The following is a 27,215-nucleotide window of genomic DNA, read 5'->3' on the forward strand; positions in this document are numbered from 1 at the left end:
CCACGCTCCAGGTCTGACCCCATATCCCTGGGAGGGGTGGCCTTGTGCAACGCCTAAGGCTTCCTCAGGGGGCTTTCACGCACATTCCAGGCTGACCACCTTCTGTGTTTCCTCCAAGGAGGGAGCCTGCAGTTGTGGGGCCCTGGACTGTGAAAATGGATTAAAACTGAAACGGAAGCCCAGCCAGACTCTCCCCACCTGGACCGCCCTTGAAGCAATCTCATTGCCCGTTCACCGTCTGTCCTCCCCTCGTCCTGCTGGCCTCCAGGAGCAGGCTCCTGCCTACCTGGCGAGTGGAAGGCACTGTTAAAGTTGAGGAATGAAGAAGGTTCTGCGGTGAAGTGGAGGGACGGGGGAACATGAAGTCAGGAGACGTGGGGGATCTCTGCAGAGGTGAAGGTCTGACCCTGGCTAGTGAGAGAGAAAGTTGTGGTCAGGTGGGGAATTTCGCAGTTGGGTTCCTTGGAGGTGGAGCAGTTTCGAGTGACTGAGGGCTGAGGTAAGCTTGTCATGGTCCCTGAGCACGGTCTGAATTTCAGGCACTTTCTACGTGCCACCTTCACCTGATCTTTTAATAGCGAGGAAGTGGCCACTATCGGCATTCCCATTTTACAGAAGTGGAGACTGAGGTGTCCTGGGGTTGTGTGGCTGAGGGCGGGCCGCAGAGCTGCTCTGAGGTTGGAACCGGGATTTGAACGCTGGCAGTCTGGCACCTCTGTCCTGGTGGCCTCTCGGGGGCGGCCAGGTGGGTGCCTGCGAGGGTAGAGTTGGAAGCCGGTGGCTTTGGGAGCTGGAGGTGACTGTCAGTGTGTGTCTGTGTTCTGTGGCCACGGAGGTGGCAGATAGAGAGCCCTGGGGGATGGAGGACCCCCTGGCAGGGAAGGGTGGACAGGTGTAAGCCATGGCCTTCCCAACTCTCCAAACCAGGAAACTGGTCTGAGACCACGTGAGTGTTGGCAGGGGACACAGGCTGAGCAGACTCCAGAGGTGGACTGAAGGAGGGTTTGGCGGGCGGCCCGGAGGACAGCCTGCATCAGCCGGGATGAAAGCAGTATTTGAGAGTGCCATCGGCATCCTTTTCTACTTTGGGCTTTGTCTGAGTAATGACAGCGGCCATGGTAATGGTACTTTCCATTCCAAGCTAAGGACATCAGTTAACTGGGACCCAACTAAGCAGAACCTTCCAACAATGGGAATTTCTCTGCATTTTAGGAAACCACAGCCGAAAAAAGTGGGTGGTCAGGGGATTTATTTGAATGCATTAACTTCCAGGTTTTACCCTGGAACAGTGGCCATGTGGGTCTCTTACAAGTCTATACTGTTCTACAATATAGACCCACTTATGAGGCTCGACACAACAAACATTGGCCGAGAAACATAAATGCCAGCTGCTATCGGGGACATAGAATGATTTCAAACGTGGCTTCTGCCCTCAAAGAATTTTCGGTTATTGCATAAGCACTCCTTCATCTTCAGGGCGAAGAAGCAAGATTGTATTAAGACATTTAGTTAAAAGATCCTCAGGAAGATTTAAGGTTGAAAGGGTATAAGAGTAGGGGCACCTGGGTGGCTCAGTTGGTTGAGCGTCCAACTCTTGGTTTTGGCTCAGGTCTTGATCTCTCGGAGTCATGGGATCGAGCCCCATGTTGGGCTCCAAGCTCAGCGGGGAGTTTGCTTGAGATTCTCTTCCTCTGCAACCCCCTCCCTGCCCCCTCGCCACCCCATGTGCTCTTGTCTCAAAAAACAAAAACCCCACAATAAAATCTAACAGCAAAATTTATTTAAAAAAGAGGGCATGAGAGACCCCTCAAGGGTGCACTCTTTGGGGACACTGCAGATGTGGAGGGCGTATGGGACCCTGTCTGACTCTTGAGGGCTGGCTGCCTGTCCCAGGCAGGCTTGCAGCCGGGCCGCCAGGAGAGCTCAGCATCTGAAAGGCACAGAAGGAGCAGCACGCTGGCAGGTGGCAGGGGTTTTGGCACTGCTGCTTCTTTCTTTGGAACATCAGGAGTAAGTGCAGAAGTCACTATAAATTGTGCTTCTGAGTCCGTTATGTTCCCTTGAGAGTCAGAAACCGCACAATTCCCTAGGAGCCCAGTTTGCTTTTCCTGCACGGTCCTTCCTTGGGAGGACGAGCAGGTGCCCCCCCCCTGCCCCGAGGCAGCTCCAGGTCTGCAGGCTACCTCTCTGAGCATCCAAGGGGTGGCGGGGTGGAGGCTCATGGGCCAGCATGAAACCCAGTCTGGGCTATTTTATTGACATTATTAATAGTCATTGTCATGTAAAAACATTTTCCTGTCACAAGTCTGGATTTTTGGCATCTTGTGGCAGTTGTGGGTCTGGCAGTCCTGGGTGAGGCGGCCCACCCCTTCTGCCCTTTCCTCCTAGCGCTGGCTGGTGCTTTCGCTGCCATCCGCCACCTCGCTTACACTGTGGCTTTCTCAATCTGAGCTGTTTCTACCTGTGCTCTACCAAACCGGGTTCCAAAGAAAAAACCAGAATGCCGTGAGAGTCTCCTACCTGGCCTGTGTCCCCCACCATCGCCTGCTGGACACCTATGGGCATGTGTTCTCTCTCCTCTTGATACATGGGCGGCCCTTGTGCCTGAGCTAGCCTTGGATCTCTGGTCTTTCTAGACTTTTTTCTTTGAAGCAATTGATGTGGGTGAGTCATGATTTCCCTCTATCCAGGAACATGCATTCCCCGGTGACACGAGATTCTGCACCTGCGGGCTGCACGTGGACTGCTCAGTTACTGGTGGAATAACCCAACCTTTACCTTTAGGGAACTGGTCTTTATCACTACCAGGTAGGAAGGCAGTGACCACTGTCCTGTTTCACTTCAAAAGTGGCCGAGTTTCGAAGGGGGCCAGTGATATTTGGAATCACATGAGGGGAAAGTACTGGATTCTTCAAGAGGGGAAAGATGCTGGTACGATAATGACTGTTTCAGGACTTGTGATTTGCTGACTTGCTCAGGGCTGTAGCCTGACAGAGTGGGGCTTGAAGTGCACGGGGGAGGACATGGAAAGTCAGAACCCATACAGTGAATTCGGTGATTGCCCTCTTGGCCTTTGCAGTGAGGGGGCTTCTGGGTTCTTTCCTAGGCACCCATTGGCCACCTTTTTCCACCTGTTTTTCCGAGTGAGTGCCATTGTCACCTATGTGTGCTGTGACTGGTTCAGCAGAAGCTTTGTGGGCTGCTTTGTCACTGTGCTTCTCCTCCTGTCCTTTGACTTCTGGTCTGTGAAGGTAAGGCCCCCTCGCTCATGACGCCATCGCTCCTGAACACAGGAGGGCTGTCGTATAGACGCTGATGTTCCTGGTGCATGTGGCTGATTTGGGCCAAGAGTTATTTTTCGTTGAAACTGCAGATCCCTACTTAGGAGTACTGAGCCAACATTACTTGAATATTGTTGAGAGTTGGAAAATGGTCCTGGTTCTCAGCTGCTGTGGTAGCAGGTGTATATCTCATGAGAGCGGCAACTCCCTACAGCTTGAATTTTTTTGTAAAATTTGCATATACTTCAAATACATATGCTACATATTGTTTGGGGGGTGTGCATGTGTGCGTGGGGTGGGGAAGTCACTGGTTAGGGTAAGCTTAGTTAAGCTTACCTCTCCTCCTGCTCCCACGGCAAGTTCAATACAAATTGGTGATTTTTATTTTGTTCATCAGTGAAAAGACGATGACTTTGCCTATGGCGTGCTTAGAGTCCTTCTGTCCATTTCCCCCAGAACGTAACCGGGAGACTCATGGTGGGCCTCCGCTGGTGGAACCAGATAGACGAAGATGGGAAAAGCCACTGGATTTTTGAAGCCAGAAAGGTATTCTCAGTACCAAACTTGAACCGGGAAAACGGTTGTGGAAGGTTTGCACAGGTCCCTTCTGGGCTTTGTGCGGCTCGGGTTCCCGCCCTGCACCTAGCCACTGCTGCGGGTGCGCCAAACCAGCGGGTGGCCCAAGGCGGCCGACAAGAAGCCGAGAGGACCGCGTACTCCTCTGCGACCACCTTCCCTCATTTTGAAAACGGCCACCTCCTCCCTTTCCCAGGTGTCTCCGCATCAGATCGCTGCCACGGAGGCGGAGGCTCGCATCTTCTGGCTCGGCCTCATCATCTGCCCGCTCATCTGGATCGTGCTTTTCTTTAGCACCTTGTTCTCCTTGAAGCTCAAGTGGCTGGTAAGTGGCTGGTAAGGCGACACCCCGACGCAGACGGGCTTTGCCATCTGCACAGACCAGGTTTGCAGGGGTGGGTTTTATCATCTGTCCGTTGATTTGAGACCGCTCTGCTGAGGTCCTGCATGTACCATACAGTCCACCCGTTTAACACGTGCAATGCAGTGGGCTTCTAGTATGTTCAGCGTGGGGTGGTCCCCACAGCCCATTTTAGGATATCTTCAGCACCCTCAAAAGAAACCCCGTGCCCTCTAGCCATCGTCACCTCCAGCGCCTGGCATACTCCTGTCTGTTCCAACACTTACCTATTCCAGACGTTGCCTGTAAGTGGAGTTCTAGAGTGTGACCATTTGTACCCCTCTTTCACGTAACACCGAATTCCAAGGTTCCTCTGTGTTACTGCATTTCTCCGTACTTCATTTTTTATGGCCGCATAATACTCCATCATACGAACATGCTACGTTGTTTTTCCATTCGTCCACTGATGGACATTTCATTTTATCTTTTGGACTCCTATGAATAACGCTGAGAGAGGAGCTGTAAGCAAAATCGTATGATATCCTACCTTAGAATGTTCCTAAATAAGAAAAAGCAAGTCTGTGTTCTGAAGTTTTATTTTACAGGTTTTTGTTTTTAAGTACATTCCACACCCAGCACGGAGCCCATTGTGGGGCTTGAACTCATGACCCTGAGATCAAAACCTGAGCTGAGACCAAGAGTTGGACGCTCAACCGACTGTACCACCCAGGCGCCCCTATTTTAGTTTCTTACTCTAGTTCATTGCTGTGATCTAACATCCAGAGACGGTCTAAGCAGCAGTGTCATCAGAAGTGGGTGCTGGAGTCTGGCTGCTGGCCCAGCTGTGCATCAGCTCTGGGACTTTGGGCAACTTCCATTTCTCTGGGTTTCCGTTTCTGCCCTACAAAATGGGATGAGAACGGCCCCACCCTCTTGGGTTGTTGCTGACTCATAGGTGTCCGTGATTATTTGAGAGTGCTCAAAAAGGTTGGCTGTTACTAGGTACAGGCCAGAGCCAGTGCTATGTGGTTTGGGAGGAACATTTCAGTACCTGCTCTTAGAATGACCTTTGCTTTGCACGCAGGCCCTTGTGATAGCTGGGATTTCTCTCCAAGCTGCTAACCTGTATGGCTACATCCTTTGTAAGATGGGAGGCGAGAGCGACATCAGCAAAGTCACAGCCAGTTTTCTGTCCCAGACGGTGTTCCAGACGGTGAGTGACTGACTCCTGGACCCCTGCACTCCAGACCCTTTAAGTGCAGGCGACCTACTGACAAATGCAATTTTAATGGTTTTCCCTATCAGCTAGGCTGCATGGTCCGCGTTCGTGGTGTTAAAATAGGCACAGCATAAAACTAACTACTTAACCATTTTCAAATGTGCTGGTGCTAAGTACATTCACACTGTCACGCGACCATCGCCACCGTCCATTTCCAGAACTTTTTCATTACCCCAGACTGAGACTCTGTCCCCATGACACAGTAACTCCTGGTCTCCCCTCCCCAGCCTCCCACCATCTACTTTGCTCTATGAATCTGACTCCTCTAGGGACGTCACGTAAGTGGGCTCCTCCAGTATTGGTCCTTTCGTGACTGCCACTGTTTGTTTTAAGTGATTTAAGGACTACAGAATTAAGTACTGCACACACACAATATTTTTAACCTAACATTTCTAGAAGTGTGAGATCTTTTCAATTTGACGTTTTGAGCCATTTTAAAATTTGAGCAGTGCTATTTTATACCAAGACATTGAGCAATGAGCCCTGTGGGCTTTCAGTTATATTGTGGGTTTGCTCTGGCCCTTGTATCAGCAGAATCAGGCCCCTCACATGTTAGGACAAAGCCACAGTTGACTTTTCTCCTTGCAGGCCAGCCCAAGCAACTTCCAGAAGCCTGGCCTTGAGGGGCTGGAGATCCACAAGCATTAGGTAAGAGGCGGGGGTCGGGGCTCAGCTGTGCCGGTGGGCCAGGGCGCACAGTGGGGCTGGAGCCAGTGGGAGGCCTGGGCTTGGGGCCTTCCCAGCTCCCTCCCTTTTCTCACACGGACACTCGCAAACTCATCCCTGGGTGCAGGCACCAAGGGAGGGGGAAGGAAATGAGGGGAGAGGAAGAGAATAAAGGGATTTGCCCATCCTTCCACCAATGCCTGGAGGGAGCTGGAAAACGGGAATTACCTCTTCCCTCAGTGGTGTCACTTCCTGTACATCTCCTGGCAGTGAGGAGAATTCTAGAGTTTACCTCAGTCTCTTTTACGTAATTAAAGAAGAAAACCCTGTAAATGGTTTTGTAGGACACTGGAAATTATGGACAGCGAACACATATTAGTGCATGGGGCATAGGCATGGACCCCCAGTTCTGTTTACGTGGGTGATTTAAGGGTTTTCCGGGGCTATTTTTCATTTTCCCCTCACTCTAAAGCAGTGGCATTTGGACTATGTTATTCAAAACCATGACTCTGGATTTCGTAATGGTTCTTTTTTAGGTGTCTCTCTGAGGCCGCAGTGTTAAGCAAGAGGTTCTGTCCTAAACAAGCTTCCAGCAGAGAATCCCTGACCACCAACCAAGCTGTTGGTTTTCCAGAAGCAGGCCTTGGGGGAGAGGTTTGAGAAGACACTTTTATTCTTAAGAGAGCACGTTTGTAAAGAATGCCTTTATGTATGTTGAAAAGTGTACAAATACTAGAATTAAAGTGTCTGAAAAAATGACTTCATGCCCTACCAGAGTCTGGTCCCTTTCTGCCTGAGACCCCTGCTCTGTTCCCAGGCTGAGCTGCACGTGCAGCTTGCATCTCGAAGGCTCTCGTGTGTTTCAGGAACCGATGAGGTGCTCTTCTTTCGGCTGATGGTGACCACAGAACTCCTGAATTCCTGGAACACGAGACATGGCAGCTGCAGTGACAGTGTGCCTGGCTCTCAGCCCTGCCTCTGTTGGCGAGGGCTGAATCCCCGCATGGCTGAACTCCCCCAGTGGTCCTATTTCTGCCAGTGCCCTGACTCTTCGAAAGTGCTCATCCCTGGGACAAGGCAAGTTCCTTTTGCCCAGGAAAGTGGTGTCCAGGGCAGATACCGGCATTCCTGGGCTTCTTGCCACAGACCAAGAGCCTCCAGCTCTAATGACTGCACCCACCCAGCCGCCTTAAAATCCAGGTTTAGCTGGCCACTCACCAGCACGCTCAGGCCTGCACATGGTGGTTTTTCTTTTTCTCACCTCAACAGCTTTCTCAAAGATGCCTGGCTTCCTGGGCTGAGGGGTCATCCCAGCCCCCCACAAGCACTACTGTCTCCACCCAAGGCTGAGTGGCAATGACCCTGATGTCCCATAAACGGCTCTAAGCAGGATCTTCACACCCACCCGGGCAGCCCTCTGAATTCACAGGACTCACGCACACACGTACTTTGAATGATGCTTCTGTAGGCTAAAGTGGCTGGAGAATCCGGTGCGTCCGTCAAAAAAGACTGTCCTTTGTCGCAACTCTTACCTTAGAGAAATGAAAAAAAACCCATGAAGAAAACATATTAAGACCTCACGCCCCCTCACCTGTAGTGAAGAACAAAGTTGAGGAACTACACAAGATGAATGGGGCATAAATACACACGTGGAACGAGACTGCTGGGGCAGGTGCTGTTCTCCCCTCCTCTATTCGCTCTGGCCACCCCCAAGCCAGGGCAGACACCCCCCCGCCTGCTCAGCACTATTGCAGAAGTAGGTCAGTGGTTCTGCTCCCCCCAACTGCTCCCCAACCTCAGGTGGGCCCTGGCAAGACCAGCTGTCCCCTGCGGCAGGGAAACGGAGGGAGGGAAGGAGCCAGGAGCAGGGGCTGGCAGGGCTGGAGCCCAAGCTACCCTGGGAATGTGCTGGACTAGGTCTGGCAAGTCCCAGGTCCCAGAACAGTCACATAATGGCCACTGTGTACTGATTTTCACAGGCTGTTCTTGAGTCTTCCCTGCCCCACGGGATGCTCCCTGGCTGGGACCCCTTTCCTCTCCCTGTGCTCCAAGAACAGGCATTACTGTCTGCAGAGCTGCTTTCTGAGGCTTCCTGGGTCTCCTCTTGCGTCATCTCTGCAACTCCCCCATTACCACCCGCTCTTACAGATGAGGCCCTCGGGGTTTGGGGCTTCCAGCTAGCAGTGGGAGAGCAGGGCTCCGCAGCTGGGGCGGCGACCCCAGAGCCTCAGGGCTGTCGGGCCGCGGCAGGGCTGAGGATCGCAGTGCCCGAGAGGCAGCAGCACCTTCTGCCACGGAGTCCCCAGCATGGCCTGGAGCGTGTGCCTTCACACCTTCCTGTTCCCAGCAATCTGCCTTTGCTCCCACTGGACAAAAGAGCTTGGGGGGGGGTTCACAGGACCTCACAGCTTTGTCCTCCTTTCCAGTGTATGACAGCACTAACCACCCTTCTCTGATGCTTGCTGGCCTCATGGTTTCAGCTAGAAGTGAGGCTTGGGGCCACGGAACTTGTCACACAGGCCTGCCCACTAGAAGGCACATCATCCTCTGAGCTTGTGACCAAGCAGCCCCTGCACTCGGCCCTCTGCTTTGCTATCGTCTACTGGAAAGTACTCAGACCTCCCCTTCTTTGAGAAGAACGGCCCTAAAAAGAAAAATCTGGGAAGCTGGAGCCAGGCAGGAGGGCAGACACCCCCCGCCCCCCCAACTTCCTCACTCCTTCCCATTCTCTGCCAGGCATCCCCCTCATCTCTTGCCTGCCCCTCCTGTCCTGGGGACCTGACTCGGGCAGCAGCACGGGGGGAGGCTGGCGGCAGAGAGTGTGCCAGGATGCCACTGCCCACCCACTCATTCGCATGCCGGGCATCCACCTGCCTCGAGGGGCCTGTGAGCCGCAGACGCTTGCTCCCACACCTGGAGGGAAAGGGGGGGAAACTCAGCACCACGGCTGGTTGGCACGGACAGGTTCATCTTCCCGGGTGTTCGTACCCTCCCTAAGGAAGCAGCTGGAGCTTCCGTGTCTCGTGGGGGAAAACACAGAGCAGGCTCAGGTTTCAGGACAGGGGAGCAAGTGAGGAAGGCTACTGGGATCTGCTCCTGGGTGTCAGGTTCTCCGAGCAGCGGAGCAGCCGCTCAGTCCCTCCTCTCTCCACCCCCCTGCTCTCCCTACCCCCTGCTCTCTCCACCCCCCTGGCAATCTCATCTGCAGGGGCACATCCCAGGACATTCCTGAGCCTGCTGACAAACCCAAGGCCTCCCCTGCCTCGAGGCCCAGCATGCGAGAGGGAACCCGGCCCTCCTCACAACACTGCCTGCTGCGTTCACTGCTTCTCAGGGATGTCCCCATCTCCTAGATGGCTCTGACATCTGCTGCCTTTCTCCCCACCCATCAAATCCTGTTACCTTCCTGCTCAAGTGTGTCCCTCCCCTTCCATGCCAATGCCCAGGCCTGGGGCAAGTCCTAACCTCCTCCCCACACTCCCCTGCAGGGCCAAAGGCCTCCCTTCTCAGCACTCCCCCACGTGCCCTCGCTCAGTCTCCGTTTCTCATTTCCTAATCCCTGAAGGCCCAGCGCCCAGGCTTGGCTGCGAAGCTGTCCACGCCTGGGCTCCAGCCTGCCCTCCAGCCTTCTCCCCGGCCTTCCCTGAGGCCCAGGCCCCTCTGCTGACGCTCCCACCTCCACCACTTCCACGCGTCACAGGCTCAGCTAACTTAAGTTCAGCTCTACCGCGGGGAAACAGATTTGGAGGCAGGTGTCGTTTAGAGCGTGGGTGGCCCTGCCGACCATGCCGCTCAGCAAGCTGACACCCAAGAGTGACTACAGAATCGGAGAGCGTCTACCACCACCTTCAGGCTTGTTGCTGCTCAGAGTGTCTGGAGGGGACCCAGAGGACTCTGGTACTAAAAGGGAAGCATTGTTCATGCACAAGGGCCCCTGTAGGCAGGCCAACTCCCTCATCTAGGGCCGAGAGAGACAGGGCCGTCCGCACTGCGCTGGACCTCCCGGGAGGCAGGTGGTCTTCCTAAGGGTTTTTGAGGCTAATTCTGTTCATGACTTTCACCCCAGAACCTAATTCAAGACCCCAGCACACACCTTGGCATTTCCACCTCCTGTCCCCCTCCTTGGTGAATTCCTATCCTGGGGCCCCCCAGCACGTCCCTGACCAGTCTTCACCCCACCTTCCTGGCCCCACCCCACCACCCCACTCACACTGAAGTCTGCTCGCTCCCCTGGCAACATGACTGCACAGTTTAAGGTTTCTCTCGGCTTCAGGGGAGTTCCTGAGTGTGCGCTCTTTGTCTGCTGTCCCCTTGTCCAGAGTTGTCCGCGTGGTGGGTGAGTGGGGTGTGAAGGACCCGTCTGGCAGTGGCGGGCTGGGACCGGCGTTTGGACTCACCCACCTATGTGTGGGTCCAGAGGCACTTTTCCGAGAAGCGGGATCTTCAGATCCTGGCACATGATCTCTGCACCACCCGTTGTTGGTGGAAATATCTGAGATTCTTTCTGTGAGACAAATTAAAAGAGGAACAATGAGGATTTTGTTTCAGAATCATTAAAAAATGGACCACATTTTAAAGCAACCTAAAAAAAAAATGGCTGTTTGAACGTGAAACATTCACCACAAGAACTTTCATTAAATCAGCAAGAGATTTTTGTGATTCCACTTCCCAAAATGACGGGGAAAAGCGGACACGGGGTCACAGAGACCCCTCTGCAGGCTTTCCTCCTCCATGGGAGGAGGAACGGGTTAGCTGGGCCTCCGGCGGCCGCGCTCCCACCTTGCACCGCGGGCAGATGAAGACGCTCATGTTCTCCACCACTCCGATGACGGGCAGCTTCACCTTACGGCAGAAGTTGATCTCCTTCCGGACGTCCTGGAGGGACACCTCCTATCAAGGTTCAAAAGACCATTTGTTTCAAAGTCAAAGTCTAAGAAAGAACGTTTGCGTGGTTGCAGGGAAGGCTGGTGCGATGCAGTGGATTCACCACCATAAAGCCTTCAGCAAGTCTCTCTCCAGTGCCAACCAGGCGCTGAGCCCTATTCTAGGTGCTATTTCCCCCCAAACCCTAAAAGGATAAACCTGAATGGCCAAATAGCAAACGTACCATGAAGGCACAGAAAAATGACCTTTTACAATATCCCCATGTTCCATTTGCTCATCAAAATATACCGCACCAAGCCGAACTGTGCAGTATTTTCTAGATTGGGGGACAGCAAAGTATGGCCTATGGGCCCAGTCTGGATGTCTGCTTTTGTTTTTGTTAAGAGCTATTTATGGGGGGGTGGGGAGGAGAGCGGGGGGATGGGGTGGGTGAGGGGGAGAATGTCAAGACGACTCCACACACCCAGCATGGAGCCTGACGTGGGGCTTGATCTCATGACCTGAGATCATGACCTGACCTGAAACCTGGAGGTGGATGCTTCACTGAGCCCCCCAGGCGCCCTTATCTGTTTTCCTACATAAACTTCTGGACGTAGCCCCGCCTGTTCCTCTACATACTATCACTGGCTGCTTTCCTCCTACGGTGGTAGGAGTGTTTGCGACAGAGGCCATGTGGTTCACAAAGCCTAAAATACTTACTATCCGGCCCTTTATAGAAAAATTTTGCTAACCTCTGATCTAGACTATTAGGAATGCAAACAACTTTATGGACAAGAAGAAAATAAGGAAGATTCCCATATTTAGACCCAATTCACTTTGGAACTCTAAAAGCTCCTTTTACAGTAATAAGTAGCGTATCATCCCGGCTTGGTACCCTCTCTACTCCCCGGCTCTTAGGGTCCCAGACACACTATTCCTAGCTTGCTGTTGTCATGTACGGTCACATGCCAGCCTCTGTGGCTCTAACACTCCTGGGCTCCCCAACATGCAAGGCTTCGAGTCACCGATTTCTGGAGGCACACACTTGGTGCTCAGTCCCTTGGAGACTGAGGTACAGACACAAAGGCATTTAGCTACAGAAAATAAGCTGGTATTGACTGGATTAGTCTCTGCATTGCACTGCACGTCTGCGGTTCTCTCCTTAGTGGTCCTGTGAGTCAAGGCCCTGCTTTGTCAAAAAGGACCCCCAAAAGAGAGCCGCCTGCCTTGGCCAGCGGCTGTGAAGGGCTCTGAGAAGGTGGGTGACCCTACTGTTAAGTCACACTCTCCAGAGAAGCTCCACACAGAGAGCACACGAATGCAGAGTGTCCTCCCACGGCTTCCTGGAGAAAGGCCAGCATCTGCTCAGTCTGCTTCCCTCTCGAACCCAAGGGGACACCGTGCTCGCTTTCATAATAAATGTGAAGAGGCCATCTTTGTGCCAGCTGGATTTTTGTTGTTTCTTAATAGATGATTTTAGAGTGGTTTTATGTTCACAGCAAAACTGAGCAGAAAGAGTTCCCGTATGCCCCCTGTCCCCATACCCATATACCTCCCCGCTACCAACATCCCCCATTGCAGTGCTCCGTTCCAAATGTATTGTTTTCCTTATAGGTCACTTGTTTGGGGCCCGCCTGCGACAATACGCTTCTCTAGAGCGGGGCTCAAACACTCGGTAAAAATTCAAAAACACTGTTAAGGATAAGTCCATCTTCACTACCACCCCCTGGGCCAGATGCTCCCCACCTCTCGCCACTTAAGTGGTGTCCTGCCATTCCATGTGACCCCAAGACCCTCTCCACAGGGTACCAGAGCGATGTCCCACACTCATCCCATCATAGCACTCCCTGCCCCGGCACCTTCACGTGGCCCTCGGTGCCTGTCACACGTTGTCAGAGCCCCGTGTGTGCCTCGTGTCTGGCACCTGGCTTCCTCTGTGAGCTGCAGAGGCCGTAAGGGAGGACTGGCCTATTTCTTCCCTGGTGCCAGGCACGGGGCCCACACAGAGCCGGTGCTCCGTGAAGGTTTCCTGAAGCGTGAGGGGTGGTACTGACGGATTCACAGACAGACTAAAGCCTCCTTTGTTGTGCTTTCTTAGGAGTGGAGAAGAGTATTGTGAAAAAGGTACAACTGAACAGGATCAGCTATTGTTTTCCTGGCAACGATAAAGCCCGTCGCAGGCGGGACTGTGTTTGTTCACTGCTGGATTCACTCCAGAGGACACCCTGCTCTCTCCTCAGTTTGGGCTCAGCACGGGCTCTGCATGACTGGAATAGGAGCTGGGCCTTGCTGAAGGGGCAAGGACTGCAGCGGCTGACCCAGCCATCGGTCTATACCCCAGGCCGGCTCTATGGACAACCGGGAAAGGCACAGGGAAGTGGCAATGCAGATGGTGGGGACTGATGCGTGAGCACAGTCAGGGTGACGTGACCAGGAGGGACAAGCTGGACTGTAAAGGTACCAGTGGTCTTGCCGGCTCTGTGAAGGAAAAGTGAAAGGCAATTCTGAGCCACTACTGCTTCCGTCTATGAACAGAAATAATCGTGGAATGCTTATTTGTCAACAGCAAATGCCTCAACCAAAGATAAAGCTTTTAACAAAGTTACTGTCGATCCACACAGGGCTGTTGGGGCACACGTTCTGAGGAGCTGCTTCGAGAAAAGGGTTTCGAGGCTGTACGAGAAAGGAACGTTCGGACACGGCCGAGTGTGCAGCCAGCCCCCCGGGCGCTCGCTCACCTGAGGCGTGGTGATTATCACCGCCCCATCGATGTGTGCCGCCGACAGGTACTGGACAGCCGACAGGTGTTCGTCCGACGTGCCAGGCGGGGTATCCACGATAAGGTAGTCCACCTCTCCCCAGTCCACGTCACGAAGGAACTGCTTGATCATGCCTGCAGAGAGACAGACAGAGAGAGAGAGAGACAGTGCTGCCTTTTTTTCTGTACTTACAACTCTACAGAGGCACCTTGTGCTCTTCACGTACACCTGGCCTGTGCTCTAAATCAGGGTGTCTGCCCATGTCTGGAGACGTTTCTGGCTGTCACGATGGGGGTGGGGGTGCCACTGGCATCTAGTGGGTAGAGGCCAGGGGTGCCACCAACATCCTGCAATATGGAGCACAGTCCACCCCTCCCCTAACAGAGAATTATCTGGCCCCGAAAGGCAAAAGTGCAAAGGCTGAGGAACCCTGCCCTATAAAGGACAGTTCTGCATGCTCTCATTACGCCTCCCTGCCCAGCCAGCCTGCTAGGACTTCACCTCACACACTTCCTGGACGTAAATAAGCTACTAGAAAAACCACAGTAAAAAACGACTTCAGCTACCGAGGTTTCAAAGATAGAAACACTCACAGCAGACATTACATATTATAAAACAATTTTTATCGGCTCTCTATTAGCTCTCTTCAAGCGGTGAAGACAAAGGCAACCAGATGCTTAACCACGACCCTCTGCAAGCCCCAGCAGAGGACTGTTGCCATCCTGACGGGACAGGCTGTAGAGGAAACCTAGAGCAGTTCTGCTCTTGGAAGATCGTGCTCACAGAGAAAAAGCAGAGTGGCAAACCATTTTTCTTTGGTCCCCTCCAGATAACGGCGTCGTCAGGACTGCTGAGCAGGAAACCCACCGACATCACCCCCAGGTTGTCTTCCACAAACTGGAGAGGATGAAGCAAAGAACACTTAAAACCACAGCACAGGGCACTTCCTTGCCGTTTATTGGAGCTCACACTGAAAAAGCCATTTTGAGAACAAAACGACCATGTGATCTCTGGGTCTATTCATTTTTTGAATCCACAAATTATTTTGGGGGAAGAAGGGTTACCATACTGTGGGACCTGAATGAGGTACCCTGGGACCGTGTGCTCCAGTACAGGAACCACGGCAGAATCACTGCCCTTGCCTGGGCTTGCAAACTGTGGCCCACCTCCGGGTTTTCTATGAAGTTTTACTGAAACACAGCCACGGTCATTCATTTACATATTATGACTTTCACACTACAACGGTGGGTAGAATATGGCCCATACACTGAAAATATGTACCATCTGACTCTTTATAGAAACAGTCTGCCAATCCCTGATCTTACACCTGTGTTCCCTGAGCCTAGACAAGTGCCCCAGTCAGTACCTGCTGACAGATAAACACGTGGGTTGAGGAAGGCGGTGCCAGCCCAAACCATATCCGTTCTGAACCCAAGACTCAGAGCACACAGCCTTACCAGTGAGGCAAAGGTGTGAGAACTCACCACTGGAGACCAGCCCGAGCCACTCTGGTGAACCTGCAGGAACATGAACACGGACGATCGATGGTAAGAAATTAGGCATCATGTGCATACTTCTCACCCACATAGATTTACACGTTAGGAAGACAATTTTATAAAATAACAATTCACTGTTTTAAATGCTACCAGTACACTCTTCCTAGACAGCGAGCAGCTGGGGGAGAGGCAGTGAGTGACAGAAGCTGTATTTCCTACCCCCTCCCCACCCCCAGGCTGGGTTACTTTGAAACTGCTTAGATAGATCCAGTCAGGGAACCCAGCCTGGCTGAGTTCACGTATCATCTAGGGTGGAAGGTATGTGACAAGTGGGGTGAGAATCAGGTGGGGGTTGCTACGGAAATGCAGTGGTTGTCGTGTGGCAAGGCCGCCTCTGTGGGAGTCCAGGAGTGAAAGGGTTTGCTTCAGTAAAACAAGTGACCCAGAACCTGCCCTGTCAGGGGCCTGAGCGTCCGCGCTGGTCTGCTGAACCCCCCCACCTGGGGATGGGGGCCAACAGGAAGCTCATGGGCCACCTGGAGATTCAGACTCTCTCCTTACAGCAGGTGTTCAGTCAGAGTCGGCATTCAACTCTGCACTGCCTCCTCATCGTGAGACTAGAACTGACTCAACTTCCAAGTACACATGTCTTAGCAAGTGGGCTTTAGAGGTACCTAGGAGCCGGAACAGAAAGCCCATTTCCTTGAAGAAGTCTTACTTTTTTATTCAGCTCTACAGAAAACTTATTCACATACGACACCATCCTCCCATTCAAAGCATACAACTCAGTGGCTTTTGAGATATTCCTAGAGCTGGGCACCCACCACCAGTCAGTTTGGGAACATTTTTCACTCCAGGAAGCCCCGTGACGGTCATGCCCAACCCTTCCACATCCAACACCCCCGCCCACCTCCCAGGCCGAGGTGACCCCCATCTCCTGTCTGTCTCCATAGATGGGCCTGTCCTGGACACTTTGCAGAAACGCAACCCTAGAATATGCTGTCTTGGGTGACTGGCTTTAAGGTCTCTTTGATTTGTGTGTACGTTTTAAATCCCAGAACGGTTAGCGTGCCGCGTTGCATCCATTTCGGAGGCATAACACAGCGATGCCACAGGTCCGCGTGAGTCCGTGCTCATCACGGGGGTGTATGCTTAACCCTCCGCACCTAGTTCACCCAGCTCTTACTGAGCACCAACCTGTCATTCCTACTGAAACTCATTCTCCATGGTGGCAGGCTCGAGAAAGGGACAAATGAAATGACCCACAGTATAGGAGAAGAAAACAGCACAACTTCCGTTTTCTCTCACCGTGTACGAACGTCAGCGTCTATGAAACACTTGCTAATGGGTACAGTCAGCGCTAGCTGGACAGAGCTCACAGGTCAACATGCTCGTTACTGATGGGCATGGGTGCAGACGTGTGCCTGCAGCTCTGCCTCTCCCCTGGACGGCATCACGCCCTTCCCAGCACCCTCGGCAGCATATCCCAAGCCCTGAGGAGAGTCCACAGGCCTGGCCTGTCTGCTTCTGGCTCCTGTGCAGCCACCCTCCCTTTGTCCCTCTGCCACTAGTCCTTCCGTGGAGGACACGCCTGCTTCAGTGCTCCTGCACTTGCTCCTGGCCCAGAAGGCTCTTCCCCGGCTCTCCACAGCAGAGTGCCCTTGACCACACCCTTGCTTGTCCTGACCCCTTGCCCCCTTATTTTCTACTATCAGCTGCCCCTTCCCACTGGGGCCGGGGGCTTTATTTGCCCCGCTCACCACTGTACCCCAGCACCCAGGAGGGCCCGGCAGTTACATACAGAATGAACCCATGTGACACCCTGGGAACATCCTGGCCCCCCAGCCCCTTTTCAGTGCACTGCCTCTGAGGCAGACCCTTGCTGGGACAGCTTGCCAGCCAGGAGGGGATGACCAGCACCTGCACGGACTGCTGTGGTGCTGTGGCCCTGTCCCTATCCCACGTCACTCTGCCACCTCAGTCTCAGTTCCCCAGGGGTGACCAAAAGGGCAAAAATATTCCCTTGCTTCCAGGGTACAGACCNGATGACCAGCACCTGCACGGACTGCTGTGGTGCTGTGGCCCTGTCCCTATCCCACGTCACTCTGCCACCTCACAGTCTCAGTTCCCCAGGGGTGACCAAAAGGGCAAAAATATTCCCTTGCTTCCAGGGTACAGACCCCTAGCAAGGACTGGTCTAGCTTTCCCAGGCAGTGCGAAGTTTCCGTGTCCTACTTCTGCATTTTACTTGCTGTTTCCCTTCCTCTCTAAGAAGGCACTGAAACTAATGCTTCTCAAATGGTGTCCGTGCCCTTTATATACAGTCCCAACCCCCCAAGCTCACAGTGGTGGCTGAGGCAGATGGGACGGGTAAACGTTCATCTGGTTTCAGCACGGCCACGTAAAAACGCATGGCTACATAAAATGCATGGCTCTGCTAACCCCTTTGTGTGTGATGAGTAGTCCGAAGCTATGGTGTGCCGTGAGAATACTTTCCTGAGGTTCCCGCTATAGTTATTACCTGTTCTCCTTCCAATCCCATTATCTTGGGAATTGACGGCCCACATATATCAATGTCCAGAAGAGCGACCTGAAAACAAGCAGAGACCAGAGCAGTGACACAACTGAACATACGATCTTCCAGATGTGCACCACTGGGAGGGCAACAGGGTCTGAGAAAGGGGAGAAGATGGAAAGAAATGGAATCNACATATATCAATGTCCAGAAGAGCGACCTGAAAACAAGCAGAGACCAGAGCAGTGACACAACTGAACATACGCTCTTCCAGATGTGCACCACTGGGAGGGCAACAGGGTTTGAGAAAGGGGAGAAGATGGAAAGAAATGGAGTCAAGCGAGAACCGAGTGGAATCCTGGGGGAGTTCCAACATTTATCTTCCGGGCCATGGCCACACAGTCTCAGACTCCTGAAGAGAGCTTGGCAAAGCACAGCAACACCACGGATTTCCACCCTCCCCCCGCCCAAGTCTGGCCTAACTCCGGGGTGATCTTCTGGACCCGGTGTCAGGTCCTTTAAAGATCCTGGCCCAGCCACCATTCACTTGGCCTTTACCACGTGCCTGAGGGGCGGGTATCGTCATCCCGGCTCCACAGAAGAGGAAATGGAGGTTGGAGAGGCCCAGGGACTTGTTCAGTAAGCAAGCAGCAGAGCTAGGACACAACCCGAGGTCTGGCGACCCCAACACCAGGGCTCTTTCCACTATGCCGCAGGGCCTGGAGAGGAGGGCCAGAGTGGAACCTGCCCCTGAGCTCTGACCGAGCCCCACTGTGCTGTGATCCTGAAGGTTAAATGATGGCTTAACCTCATCTTCTAAAAAGATGACAAGAAGGAAGTCTAGAGAAGCTCTTTGCTAGTGATCTGTGCAACTGGAATGACTCCTTCCACCCCAAACACCCTGCTTTCTCAGTGTGATAAATGAGGAGATCTGAGACAGTCTTCAGGAACCCGCTGAAGAGCAGGGTTAATATTCATCTTGAAAGCTCAAATGTCAAGCATCCAAAGTGGAGCACATCTGGGTAACTTTTTAACTTGCCCTAAATTCGTTTCTTGCTTCCCTCTTCACAGCTCTCTGCAAACCCGTCTCCTGCTTCCTCACTCGGGCACACCTGTGATCAGGAAAACTTTTCATCCTGAGATCAGCCGCTTGCCTCCCCCGCCCTCTGCTGGACCACTTGAAGAACGCAACAGAACGACGCTCAGGCCGAAAACCTGGCTTCCTTCACCTTCTTGACACGCAAGGCTAGAGTGAGTTAATGATCCACAGACATTTTACCTCAGAGCCTCACAATGTGAGAAACCACACCATTACTACCACCCTAACAGACTTAACGGTACTCTCGGTTTCTAGACACTCTGTCTCTGTGCCCTTTCTTTCAGAAACAATTTACTGTTTCAAGGAACTACGCTTCCCACAACCAAGGGGGTGAATTTTAAGTGAAATGATGCAAGGATGCGGGAAACAAATCACAGGCACTCACTCCCGTGGTGGTACCTAAAAAGGCTGTGATATGTCCCTACTATGCAGACCTCTGAGGGGCCCTGTGCCCTGTCCCTTTCAGACTTCCTGTCGAACCTGTCACTACCCTAATATCCATCCAACTGGTTCCCTTTCTGCTCAGGCCAGAGAACCTGTGCAGAGAGAAATGTGCCCGAGTACATTTTACCAGGGCCTCTGTGGAAGCTGCTAGCAACCTGATGAGACAAGCAGGTTTTGCCACACCTCTCTCCCAGCCAAAGAGTGGTAGAACAGGGTGCTGTCTGGATCCAAAACTTTCCCCTTAAGCATCCCCAAACTTCCCCTTAAGAGGCCCTGGGAGACGGGCTCTAGTCCTGACTTTTGGCACTCCACGGCTGTGTCACCTCATACAAACTGCTTCCGTCGGAGCCTCTGATCTGTCAAACAAGGTTCAGAAGATCATCAGGCCCTTTCCAGCCCCAAAGTCTACCAGCCCCAGAGATGGGCCTCAGACACTTCAGTCTGGAAGCCCCCAGAGCAGACGTGTTAATGCTATAGGTCATCTTTCAGATCACAAGGCAAGACGACCACCTGGTCACTTGTGGGAGCTGGTGACCCTGCCCTGGAAAAACAGCACATGAGTCAGCGGCATCTCGTAGCTCAGGTGTTAACTAAGGCTCCTGCTCCCTTCACTACAACTCCCAACCCCCCAGCCTACCTGCTCCCTCTTGGCTCATGCCCTCTGCTAATGAGCTGCTGGACACCTGCCTGCCTTGAGCGCGAACACAGGACAGCCCTGCTCAGAGTTAGGCATGAGCTTGCAGCAGGTCGCAGACAGAAAAGGGACCGGGCGTTTCCCTCCTGAAGGAAGGAGGGAAATTTCCTTCCTTAGGGAAGGAAGGAATGTGTGCTACCTGAGATCAACCAACCAGACAGACTCAGAGTCTACTGTCTGTCAATATCCCGCACCCCTTGGAGACAGTGGCGCTTTCAGTCAGGAGAAGGATCTGTGAGGAAATAACAGTTTCCAAAGTCTGGACTTTTTTTTAGTAAGCCACCACTGCATAAAGAAATCCAGCTTCTCCAGTCCACTTCCACAATGGATGGTGCATTTTCCTTTAGTTGCAAAGCCCAGACACCCACTTCACAACAGAATTATACAGAAGCACCATTACATATAAACAGCTCTCTGTTTCCAAGTGGTTACTTGCGTTTGGCCTGGTTAAAGCCCATCTTCAGAGAGCTGTTTAAGAAAACAGAGCAGATGAACACGGGGGAAGGGAAGGAAAAAGAAAATGAAATCACAGAGGGAGACAGACAAACCATAAGAGACTCTTAACTCTAGGAAACAAACTGAAGGTTGCTGCGGGGGGGAGGTCGGTGGGGAGATGGGAGTCACCGAGCGATGGGCATTAAGAACATTTCATATAGGGAGCACTGGGTGTTGTATGCAACTGATGAATCACGAAATTCTACCCTGAAACTAATAATACATNACCCTGAAACTAATTGATTCTCAATTAAAAAAATTAATGCACACACATACACAAAATAGAACATGCCTGACAGCTTCTAAAAAGCAAAGAGCATTCTGGGTGATATGGACACTCTCTCAGAGGAATAATCACTGTTTGGCCAACAGGCCAATACACATTTGACCCTCAAATGGCTGATTAACAGAATAAACGAACAAGTGGATTCCCCACCTGCTCAGCACTGTAGCTGGTGGGGGTAGGCTGCGAGGCCGGCGCTAAAGCAAAAATGACCACCACCTCTCCCCCCACGTTCCAGTTAGTGGATAAAGTAACGATGACCACGGCCACCGACATTTACTGAGCACTTATACACCTCAGACACCATGCTGAGCATTTTACATTTACATGCATTACCTCACTGGCTCCTGACTCTCATTTTACAGGGAAAACTGAGGCAGAGAGCCTGGTAACCCGCCCAAGGTCCCAGAAGTGGTGTGGGCGAACTGGGATGTGAACCCATGCAGTCTCAGCCCACAGCCTGTATTCCTGGCCACCACACTATACTGTGGCCACCACCCTGCCCCAGACGCTCAGTCGGGCTCTGACTGCCCCTCTTCCCCAAAGTGGCCAGCCCTTGTTTCGTCCATCTCCCTGACTCCGCCCCTATTTGTCCTGTGGCACTTGCTGCACCCGCTGTCCTGATCTGCATCCTCGGTGCTGCTCATGGAGACACGAACACCATCTCGTGCCTGGCTTTCTGTCCCCTCTAATGGTACTCAATCACACACTCAGGTGTCATCACGATGCTCCCAGAGCAACGCTCAAATCCTGCCTCTTTGCTTGCCGAATGTCTTACGTCATTCAAAGCCTCCCCGGTCTGGCTCAGCCTCCTCCTCGGCCCCTTCACTGGAGGAGCCCCACCAGCCTGCCTGCCACACACACATTTCATCTGTCCTCACCACAGTCCACAGACCGCCTTCTCTAAGCCCGGGTGTCCTTCCCAGGCTGCTTTCCCCTGTCCCAAATCCCTGGAGCACGTCTTGGATGGTGGATGCCAGATTTCAGAGAAGCCCACCCAGGCCAGCAGGAACAGCTCTACCATTCTAACATGATCAGAAGAGAAATGAGCAAGAAGGGAGGATTCATAGCCCGGGTGAGTGAGAGGAACGCCGAACATTACAGATCACCAAGTCCAGCCTCTTCACTCCCAAGCAGGCTGTGGCTCGCCCCACGTTTCAGTCTTCCTGCACAGACGCACTTCCCCAGCCAGCACCAGTGTTTCTGGGGCTACAAACCAAACCAGGGGCCAGTCAGCTACAACCCGGGGGCCAAACCTAGCCTGCTACCTGTTTTCGTACAGCCCACAAGGTAAGAACGGTTATTATGTTCTTAGAAGGCTGGGGGGCACCGGTGGAAATTAAAAAAAAAAGTCTATTTCATGATGTAAAAATTATATGAAATTCAATGACAATAAAATTGTGTTAGAACACAGGGGAGTTTGTTTACAGATCATTTATGGCTGCTTTCCTGTTTGAGGGCAGGACTAAACAGTTGCCATAGGAACTGCATGGCCAGCAAAACCTAAAATATTCACCATCTGGCTCTTCACACAAAAAGTTTGCCCAGCCTTGAAGCAAACTTCATTTCTTTTTTTTTTTTTTTTTAAAGATTTTATTTATTTGACAGAGATAGAGACAGCCAGCGAGAGAGGGAACACAAGCAGGGGAGTGGGAGAGGAAGAAGCAGGCTCACAGTGGAGGAGCCTGATGTGGGGCTCGATCCCATAACGCCGGGATCACACCCTGAGCCGAAGGCAGACGCTTAACCGCTGTGCCACCCAGGCGCCCCGCAAACTTCATTTCTTAATGCAGTGATTTGGAAACTGTATTCCTGGAGTCCTCGGATACTGGAGAGGTGTCTCAGGGGCCTGTGTGTGTCCTGAGCACACGTCACAATGGTGGCTATGGCCTCTGCATGTTGCGTAGCTGGCTTTTTTGTGGAGAAAAATCAAGCCTTATGTTAAGATCTTATGGTGCTATTTCACACTTATGTAGAATGGTTTATCTACTTCAGGTACACAACACTGACATTTACGCAGCTTTTAGAGTTTTATAATATAACAAGCAAAAGGGAGCGCCTGGGTGGCACAGCGGTTAAGCGTCTGCCTTCGGCTCAGGGCGTGATCCCGGCGTTATGGGATCGAGCCCCACATCAGGCTCCTCTGCTGGGAGCCTGCTTCTTCCTCTCCCACTCCCCCTGCTCATGTTCCCTCTCTCGCTGGCTGTCTCTATCTCTGTCAAATAAATAAATAAAATCTTTACTAAAAAAAAAATATAACAAGCAATGTGTGGCAGTTTTGAAATTTCGATACTAGATTAAATGTACCCTCTACAGCCCCTTTTAGCACTTTTTTTTTTAAGTCAAACAATAGTGAAAGGCCATTTATCAGAAAAGAAATCTGAACTGAACGTCAGCCATTGTATATAAAAATAATATTCAAAATGCATGAAAAGAAAACTAATGCTCAGAAATAAGTCAGTGTATGAAGAAGGCATGACGACCATGGGAAGAACTGAAATGGGAAGAAACAGTTTTCAACATGAACAAAACACAACTGTTTTCCTGTGTTATGCAGAACTCCTCTGCAGGCCCTGAACCGTGTCCTGAGACGCAAGAGGGCAGTTAGTTGGCAATTCCCACCCAGAGGGTAGCAGGCTAACCCAGGGCACACACAGCGCCGGCACACAAATCCTCAGCCAGGTCTCTCGTTTCGGGGGTCAATCTATCAGATCGCTGGATTCTAAGAGACATCCATGTGCTCTAGCAGTTCTGATGTATAAGCATTTTTTCACTGGAATTTTAAACAAAATTTCACTTTGGAAGAAAACAAAGATGGAATGTGTTCTGTGCTTAAAAAAAATAGAAACCACAGTATTCACGGTTTTATTAGCTATCAAGTGGTAATCAAAGTGAATGCTGGGATCACTTTAGAAAAGTGATCAATACAAAATTATCGTGAGTCCAGTGAATAACCCAACGTATTTTTAAAATCACGGGTACTGTCAATTTCCACTTGAGCTTTGTGGTAAAAAGTATTTTATTCCTCCTCATTGTACCACACCTTTCATTAAAGCTGAAATCCAGAAAGCAGCTGGATTTTCACTGGGCATTTGTGGAGTTTTTGTGTACATGTGTATACTTGGGTACCAGCGAGTGGCCTGGTTCAAGGGGTTGGCAAATGTTTTCTTCCTCAAGAGTGAAACAGAAAATACACTTGACCTTTGAACAAGGTGGAGTTTAGGGTCGACCCCTGTACAGCTGAAAATCCACGTGTAACTACTGACTCCACCAAAATTTAACAACTAATAGCCTGTTGACCCAAAGTCTTATAGGTAACAGTCAATTAGCACATATTTGTTCGTTATACCTATTATACACTGTGCTCTTGTACCAAAGTAACCTAGAGGGAAAAAAAGTTACTAAAAAAAATCCTAAGGGGAAAAAAATACATTTATAGTACTATAAAAAAATCCACATATAAATGGAACCATGCAGTTCAAACCCACGTTGTTCAAGGGTCAACTTTATTTCAGGCTTTGTGGGCAAAATCAACGATACTATAAAACAATTTAAAAGCAACTGTTTATAAATGTAAAAATCATTCTTAGATCACAGGCCACAAAATGGCAAGAGAGGAGCTGAATCTGTCCATGGGCTAATGTTTGCAAACCTCTGGCCTAGAAACGGGCAGAAAGGGGCCAAGAGTAAAAAGTCTGAACTTAAAATGATCAGCATGCCAAAAGACATGTACACCTGCTACCCATTTTCATAGACAATCTCATGAAACATTTCATTTCACTGCATAGCTGCCATTCGTTTCCTCCACCTCTCTGCAAGGATCTGGATTCCCAAGAGACCAATTCAACTTAATCTAAGCAATCAGTTCTCCAGAAAGCATCACACACCCTCACATGGGAGCCTCTCTGAGTTTTTCCCAACGTCTTACCTGTGTGTTTTCATCCTCTGCTAGGCCATGGGCAAGGTGGGCACTAAATGTGCTTTTTCCAACACCACCTTTCCCAGATAACACCAAGATTTTGTGTTTCACGGTCTTCATTTTCTCTTTGATTTCTTCTATGGCTGCAAAGAAAGCAATCAGGTGATGAAGTCCCTGACTAAATTTCAAGTGTCACTTTTCCAATGGAGTAGCAGGAGCTAAATAATTGGGGCTATTTCAAGCGACTGTGTGTGAAGTACCATCCAGTAAGTACTATAAAGATAATAAAGCTATTATCATCTCTGAAATTTTGTTTATTGGTTTACTTATCTGTCTTCTCTTGCTAGAACATAAGCTCCGTGAGAATAGAGACTGGCTGAAATGTTCACTGCTATATTCCCAGCTCCAGAAAAGCTTCACACATAGTAATGGTTCCCAACCTGACAGCAAAAACTGCCTGGGGACATTTTTGGTTGTCACAAGGAAGGGGTGCTACTGGTACATAATGGGTAGAGACCACAGATGCTGCTAAATGTCTAACAATGTGGGGCGCCTGGGTGGCACAGTTGGTTAAGTGTCCGACTCTTGGTTTTGGCTCTGGTCATGATCTCAGGGTCATGAGACTGAGCCCTATGTTGGGCTTTGTGCTCTACTCAGCACAGAGTCTGCTGGAGATTCTCTCCCTGTCCCTTTGCCCCTCCCCCTGCTCCTGTTCTCGCTCAAATAAATTAAAAAAAAAAAAAAAAGAGTCTAACAATGCTCAGGACAGCATCCCACCCCAAAGATTTATCCAGATCCAAATGTCAGTAGTGCCAAGGTTGAGAATCCCTCACAAATAGCAGGCATTTATGAGGACCAGTCACAGATAACTATCACAGATTATACATATGCTGTACATTCAACATTTCACCTTACTTCAATTCTTTAAAATACTACCATGAGGTAACTATTCTACCCGCCCCTTATTTAAAAAGTAGGTTCCAAGTGGCATCTGACTCTTGGTTTCTGCTCAGATCATAATCTCAGGGTCCTGGAATCAAGCCCAAGGTCTGGCTCTCCACTCAGTAGGGAGTCTGCTTGGGATTTCTCTTCCTCTCCTTCTTCCCCTCTCTTGCTTGTGAGCGTACACTCTCTCAAATGAATAAATAAATCTTTAAAAAAAAGTTGGTTCTAAGTACACTGTGGGGCTTGAACTCATGACCCTGACATCAAGAGTGGCATGCTCTATGGACTGAGCCAGCCAGGTGCCCCTTGCCCCATTTTGGATAAGGAAATGGAGGCTCAGAAACCTCAGGAGTCTCGCTCAAGGTCATACTTGTTTGCAGGACCCAGAAATCAAACCTGAGCCTCTCTTTGAACTCCTTCAAAATTCTCCCAGCCTCCCGCTTTTTAAGATCCTTTTACTAAGTCCCCAGAGTCTTTCCCACCCTCCGATTTGTCCTTTGTCATACTTATCGCTGCGATGATTTATTTGCTTGCTCGCTTGATTATGGCGGGTCTCCCCTATTAAACTAACATCCACTAGGGCAGTGACCTCATCTCTCTCATTCACAGCTGTATCCCCAGCATAGAGCACTGTGTCCCGGAGGCGAACACATATTTCTATTAAATGAATAGGAGAATCGCTCCTTTTCACAAGGAGGACAATTTTGTCCAAAGAATAAGCCCAAGCAACCCCCAGTTCAAAGTCTATACCCTATTTCCCGGGACTACGGCTGCAACCCGACCACTGTCGCTCTCTGTCACTCAAACCACTAACCCCACCCCCTTCCCCGCCCCTCTTGAGAACCCTTTGGACTCCATAACAGTCACTGGACCTTCAGGCTTTGCCCCGTCCCACTACAACCCTCTACTCTGATAGACTTTTGCACAGCCCGCCTCCTCTAGCCCCACCCCTCCTAAGAGGACTCCCGGACCCGCCTCTGACATCCGGTCCTCGGTCCCACCTCTTCCTGGCTGGCGCCCTTCACTTCCGGTTCAGACCCTGCCCCTTCCTCACCTGGGTCAGGAGCGGCGCCGGCTCCGGAAGCACAGAGCCGCTGGTTGGGGCAGCCCTGACATGAGGCCCCTCGGCCCGCCTGGGCGCTGCCGGTCCCGGGACAGCCTGCGCGGGCACAAAATCACAGTTAGAGTGGCTCCTGTTCCTTCAGCCCCGCTACCCACACCCCCTCCGCGCACTCACCCTGAGGTACCTCCTCCATTCGGCTGCCTCCGACGTCTCCGCGGCCACCGGAACCAGCCCTTACGTGTTTCCGTCTCCTGGGGCCCAAGCTGGCTCTCCAGCTGCGCGAAGTCAGTCTCGGTGAGAGGACTGTGCGCAGGCGCGGACCTTGTGTCTGTCAGGTGCTTGGGGCTGGTTCCCCCCCCCCCCGCCCCCCTTGCCCTTTAAAACTGAGCTGCGGAGATCTTTCGTAAATTATTCAGCATGTAGCGCCTAGGAACAAAGGCATTATCCTACATGACCTCAATGCCCTTTCATACCCAAGAAATTTGATGCTGATGCAAA

The 27,215-nt window shown here is 51.4% G+C and overlaps 3 protein-coding genes across 4 annotated transcripts in view; 2 read left to right on the forward strand and 1 right to left on the reverse strand.

The window, feature by feature from the left end:
- Positions 1–2,722: 2,722 nt before the first annotated feature.
- LOC100480936 (Golgi apparatus membrane protein TVP23 homolog A) lies at positions 2,723–6,811 on the forward strand. Its single transcript, XM_019803174.2, has 6 exons — positions 2,723–3,251; positions 3,738–3,827; positions 4,054–4,182; positions 5,282–5,410; positions 6,065–6,124; positions 6,679–6,811. Exons 1-5 carry the CDS (start codon positions 3,024–3,026, stop codon positions 6,122–6,124), a joined length of 636 nt encoding a protein of 211 aa, XP_019658733.1. The 5' UTR covers positions 2,723–3,023; the 3' UTR covers positions 6,679–6,811.
- On the reverse strand, positions 6,798–27,008 carry NUBP1 (nucleotide binding protein 1). 2 transcript variants are annotated; one of them, XM_034670376.1, is made up of 11 exons: positions 26,892–27,008; positions 26,709–26,813; positions 24,719–24,852; positions 17,782–17,850; positions 15,249–15,281; positions 14,571–14,661; positions 13,744–13,898; positions 10,922–11,032; positions 10,544–10,646; positions 7,591–7,674; positions 6,798–7,063 (listed from the first exon to the last, which is right to left on the reverse strand). In XM_034670376.1, the coding sequence occupies exons 1-11, from the start codon at positions 26,908–26,910 to the stop codon at positions 7,005–7,007; spliced, it is 963 nt and encodes a 320-aa protein (XP_034526267.1). In that variant the 5' UTR covers positions 26,911–27,008; the 3' UTR covers positions 6,798–7,004. The 2 variants fall into 2 exon arrangements, with proteins under 2 accessions (XP_034526267.1, XP_034526268.1); XM_034670377.1 differs by having other exon boundaries at positions 26,902–26,977.
- TEKT5 (tektin 5) overlaps positions 26,876–27,215 on the forward strand; it is a 49,987-nt gene continuing 49,647 nt past the window's right edge. The window contains exon 1 of the mRNA XM_019803163.2: positions 26,876–27,011. The gene's annotated coding sequence lies outside the window, so the exon portion shown is untranslated. The remainder of the gene's footprint in view (positions 27,012–27,215) is intronic.

The sequence above is a fragment of the Ailuropoda melanoleuca genome, chromosome 10 (genome assembly GCF_002007445.2).
Source record: "Ailuropoda melanoleuca isolate Jingjing chromosome 10, ASM200744v2, whole genome shotgun sequence".
Classification (NCBI taxonomy): domain Eukaryota; kingdom Metazoa; phylum Chordata; class Mammalia; order Carnivora; family Ursidae; genus Ailuropoda; species Ailuropoda melanoleuca.

What these genes read in the sequence shown, in the direction of transcription:
- LOC100480936 (XM_019803174.2), top strand. Translation starts at nt 3,024, where the DNA reads ATGGAAAGTCAGAACCCATACAGTGAATTCGGTGATTGCCCTCTTGGC. An exon ending in TTGACTTCTGGTCTGTGAAG is followed by an intron (nt 3,252 to 3,737) that starts GTAAGGCCCCCT and finishes CATTTCCCCCAG; the next exon opens with AACGTAACCGGGAGACTCAT. An exon ending in CCCAGACGGTGTTCCAGACG is followed by an intron (nt 5,411 to 6,064) that starts GTGAGTGACTGA and finishes TTCTCCTTGCAG; the next exon opens with GCCAGCCCAAGCAACTTCCA.
- NUBP1 (XM_034670376.1), bottom strand. An exon ending in CGGCGCCGCTCCTGACCCAG is followed by an intron (nt 24,853 to 26,708) that starts GTGAGGAAGGGG and finishes CTTTCTTTGCAG; the next exon opens with CCATAGAAGAAATCAAAGAG. An exon ending in GAGGGGACCAAAGAAAAATG is followed by an intron (nt 13,899 to 14,570) that starts GTTTGCCACTCT and finishes GTCTCTCTGCAG; the next exon opens with GCATGATCAAGCAGTTCCTT.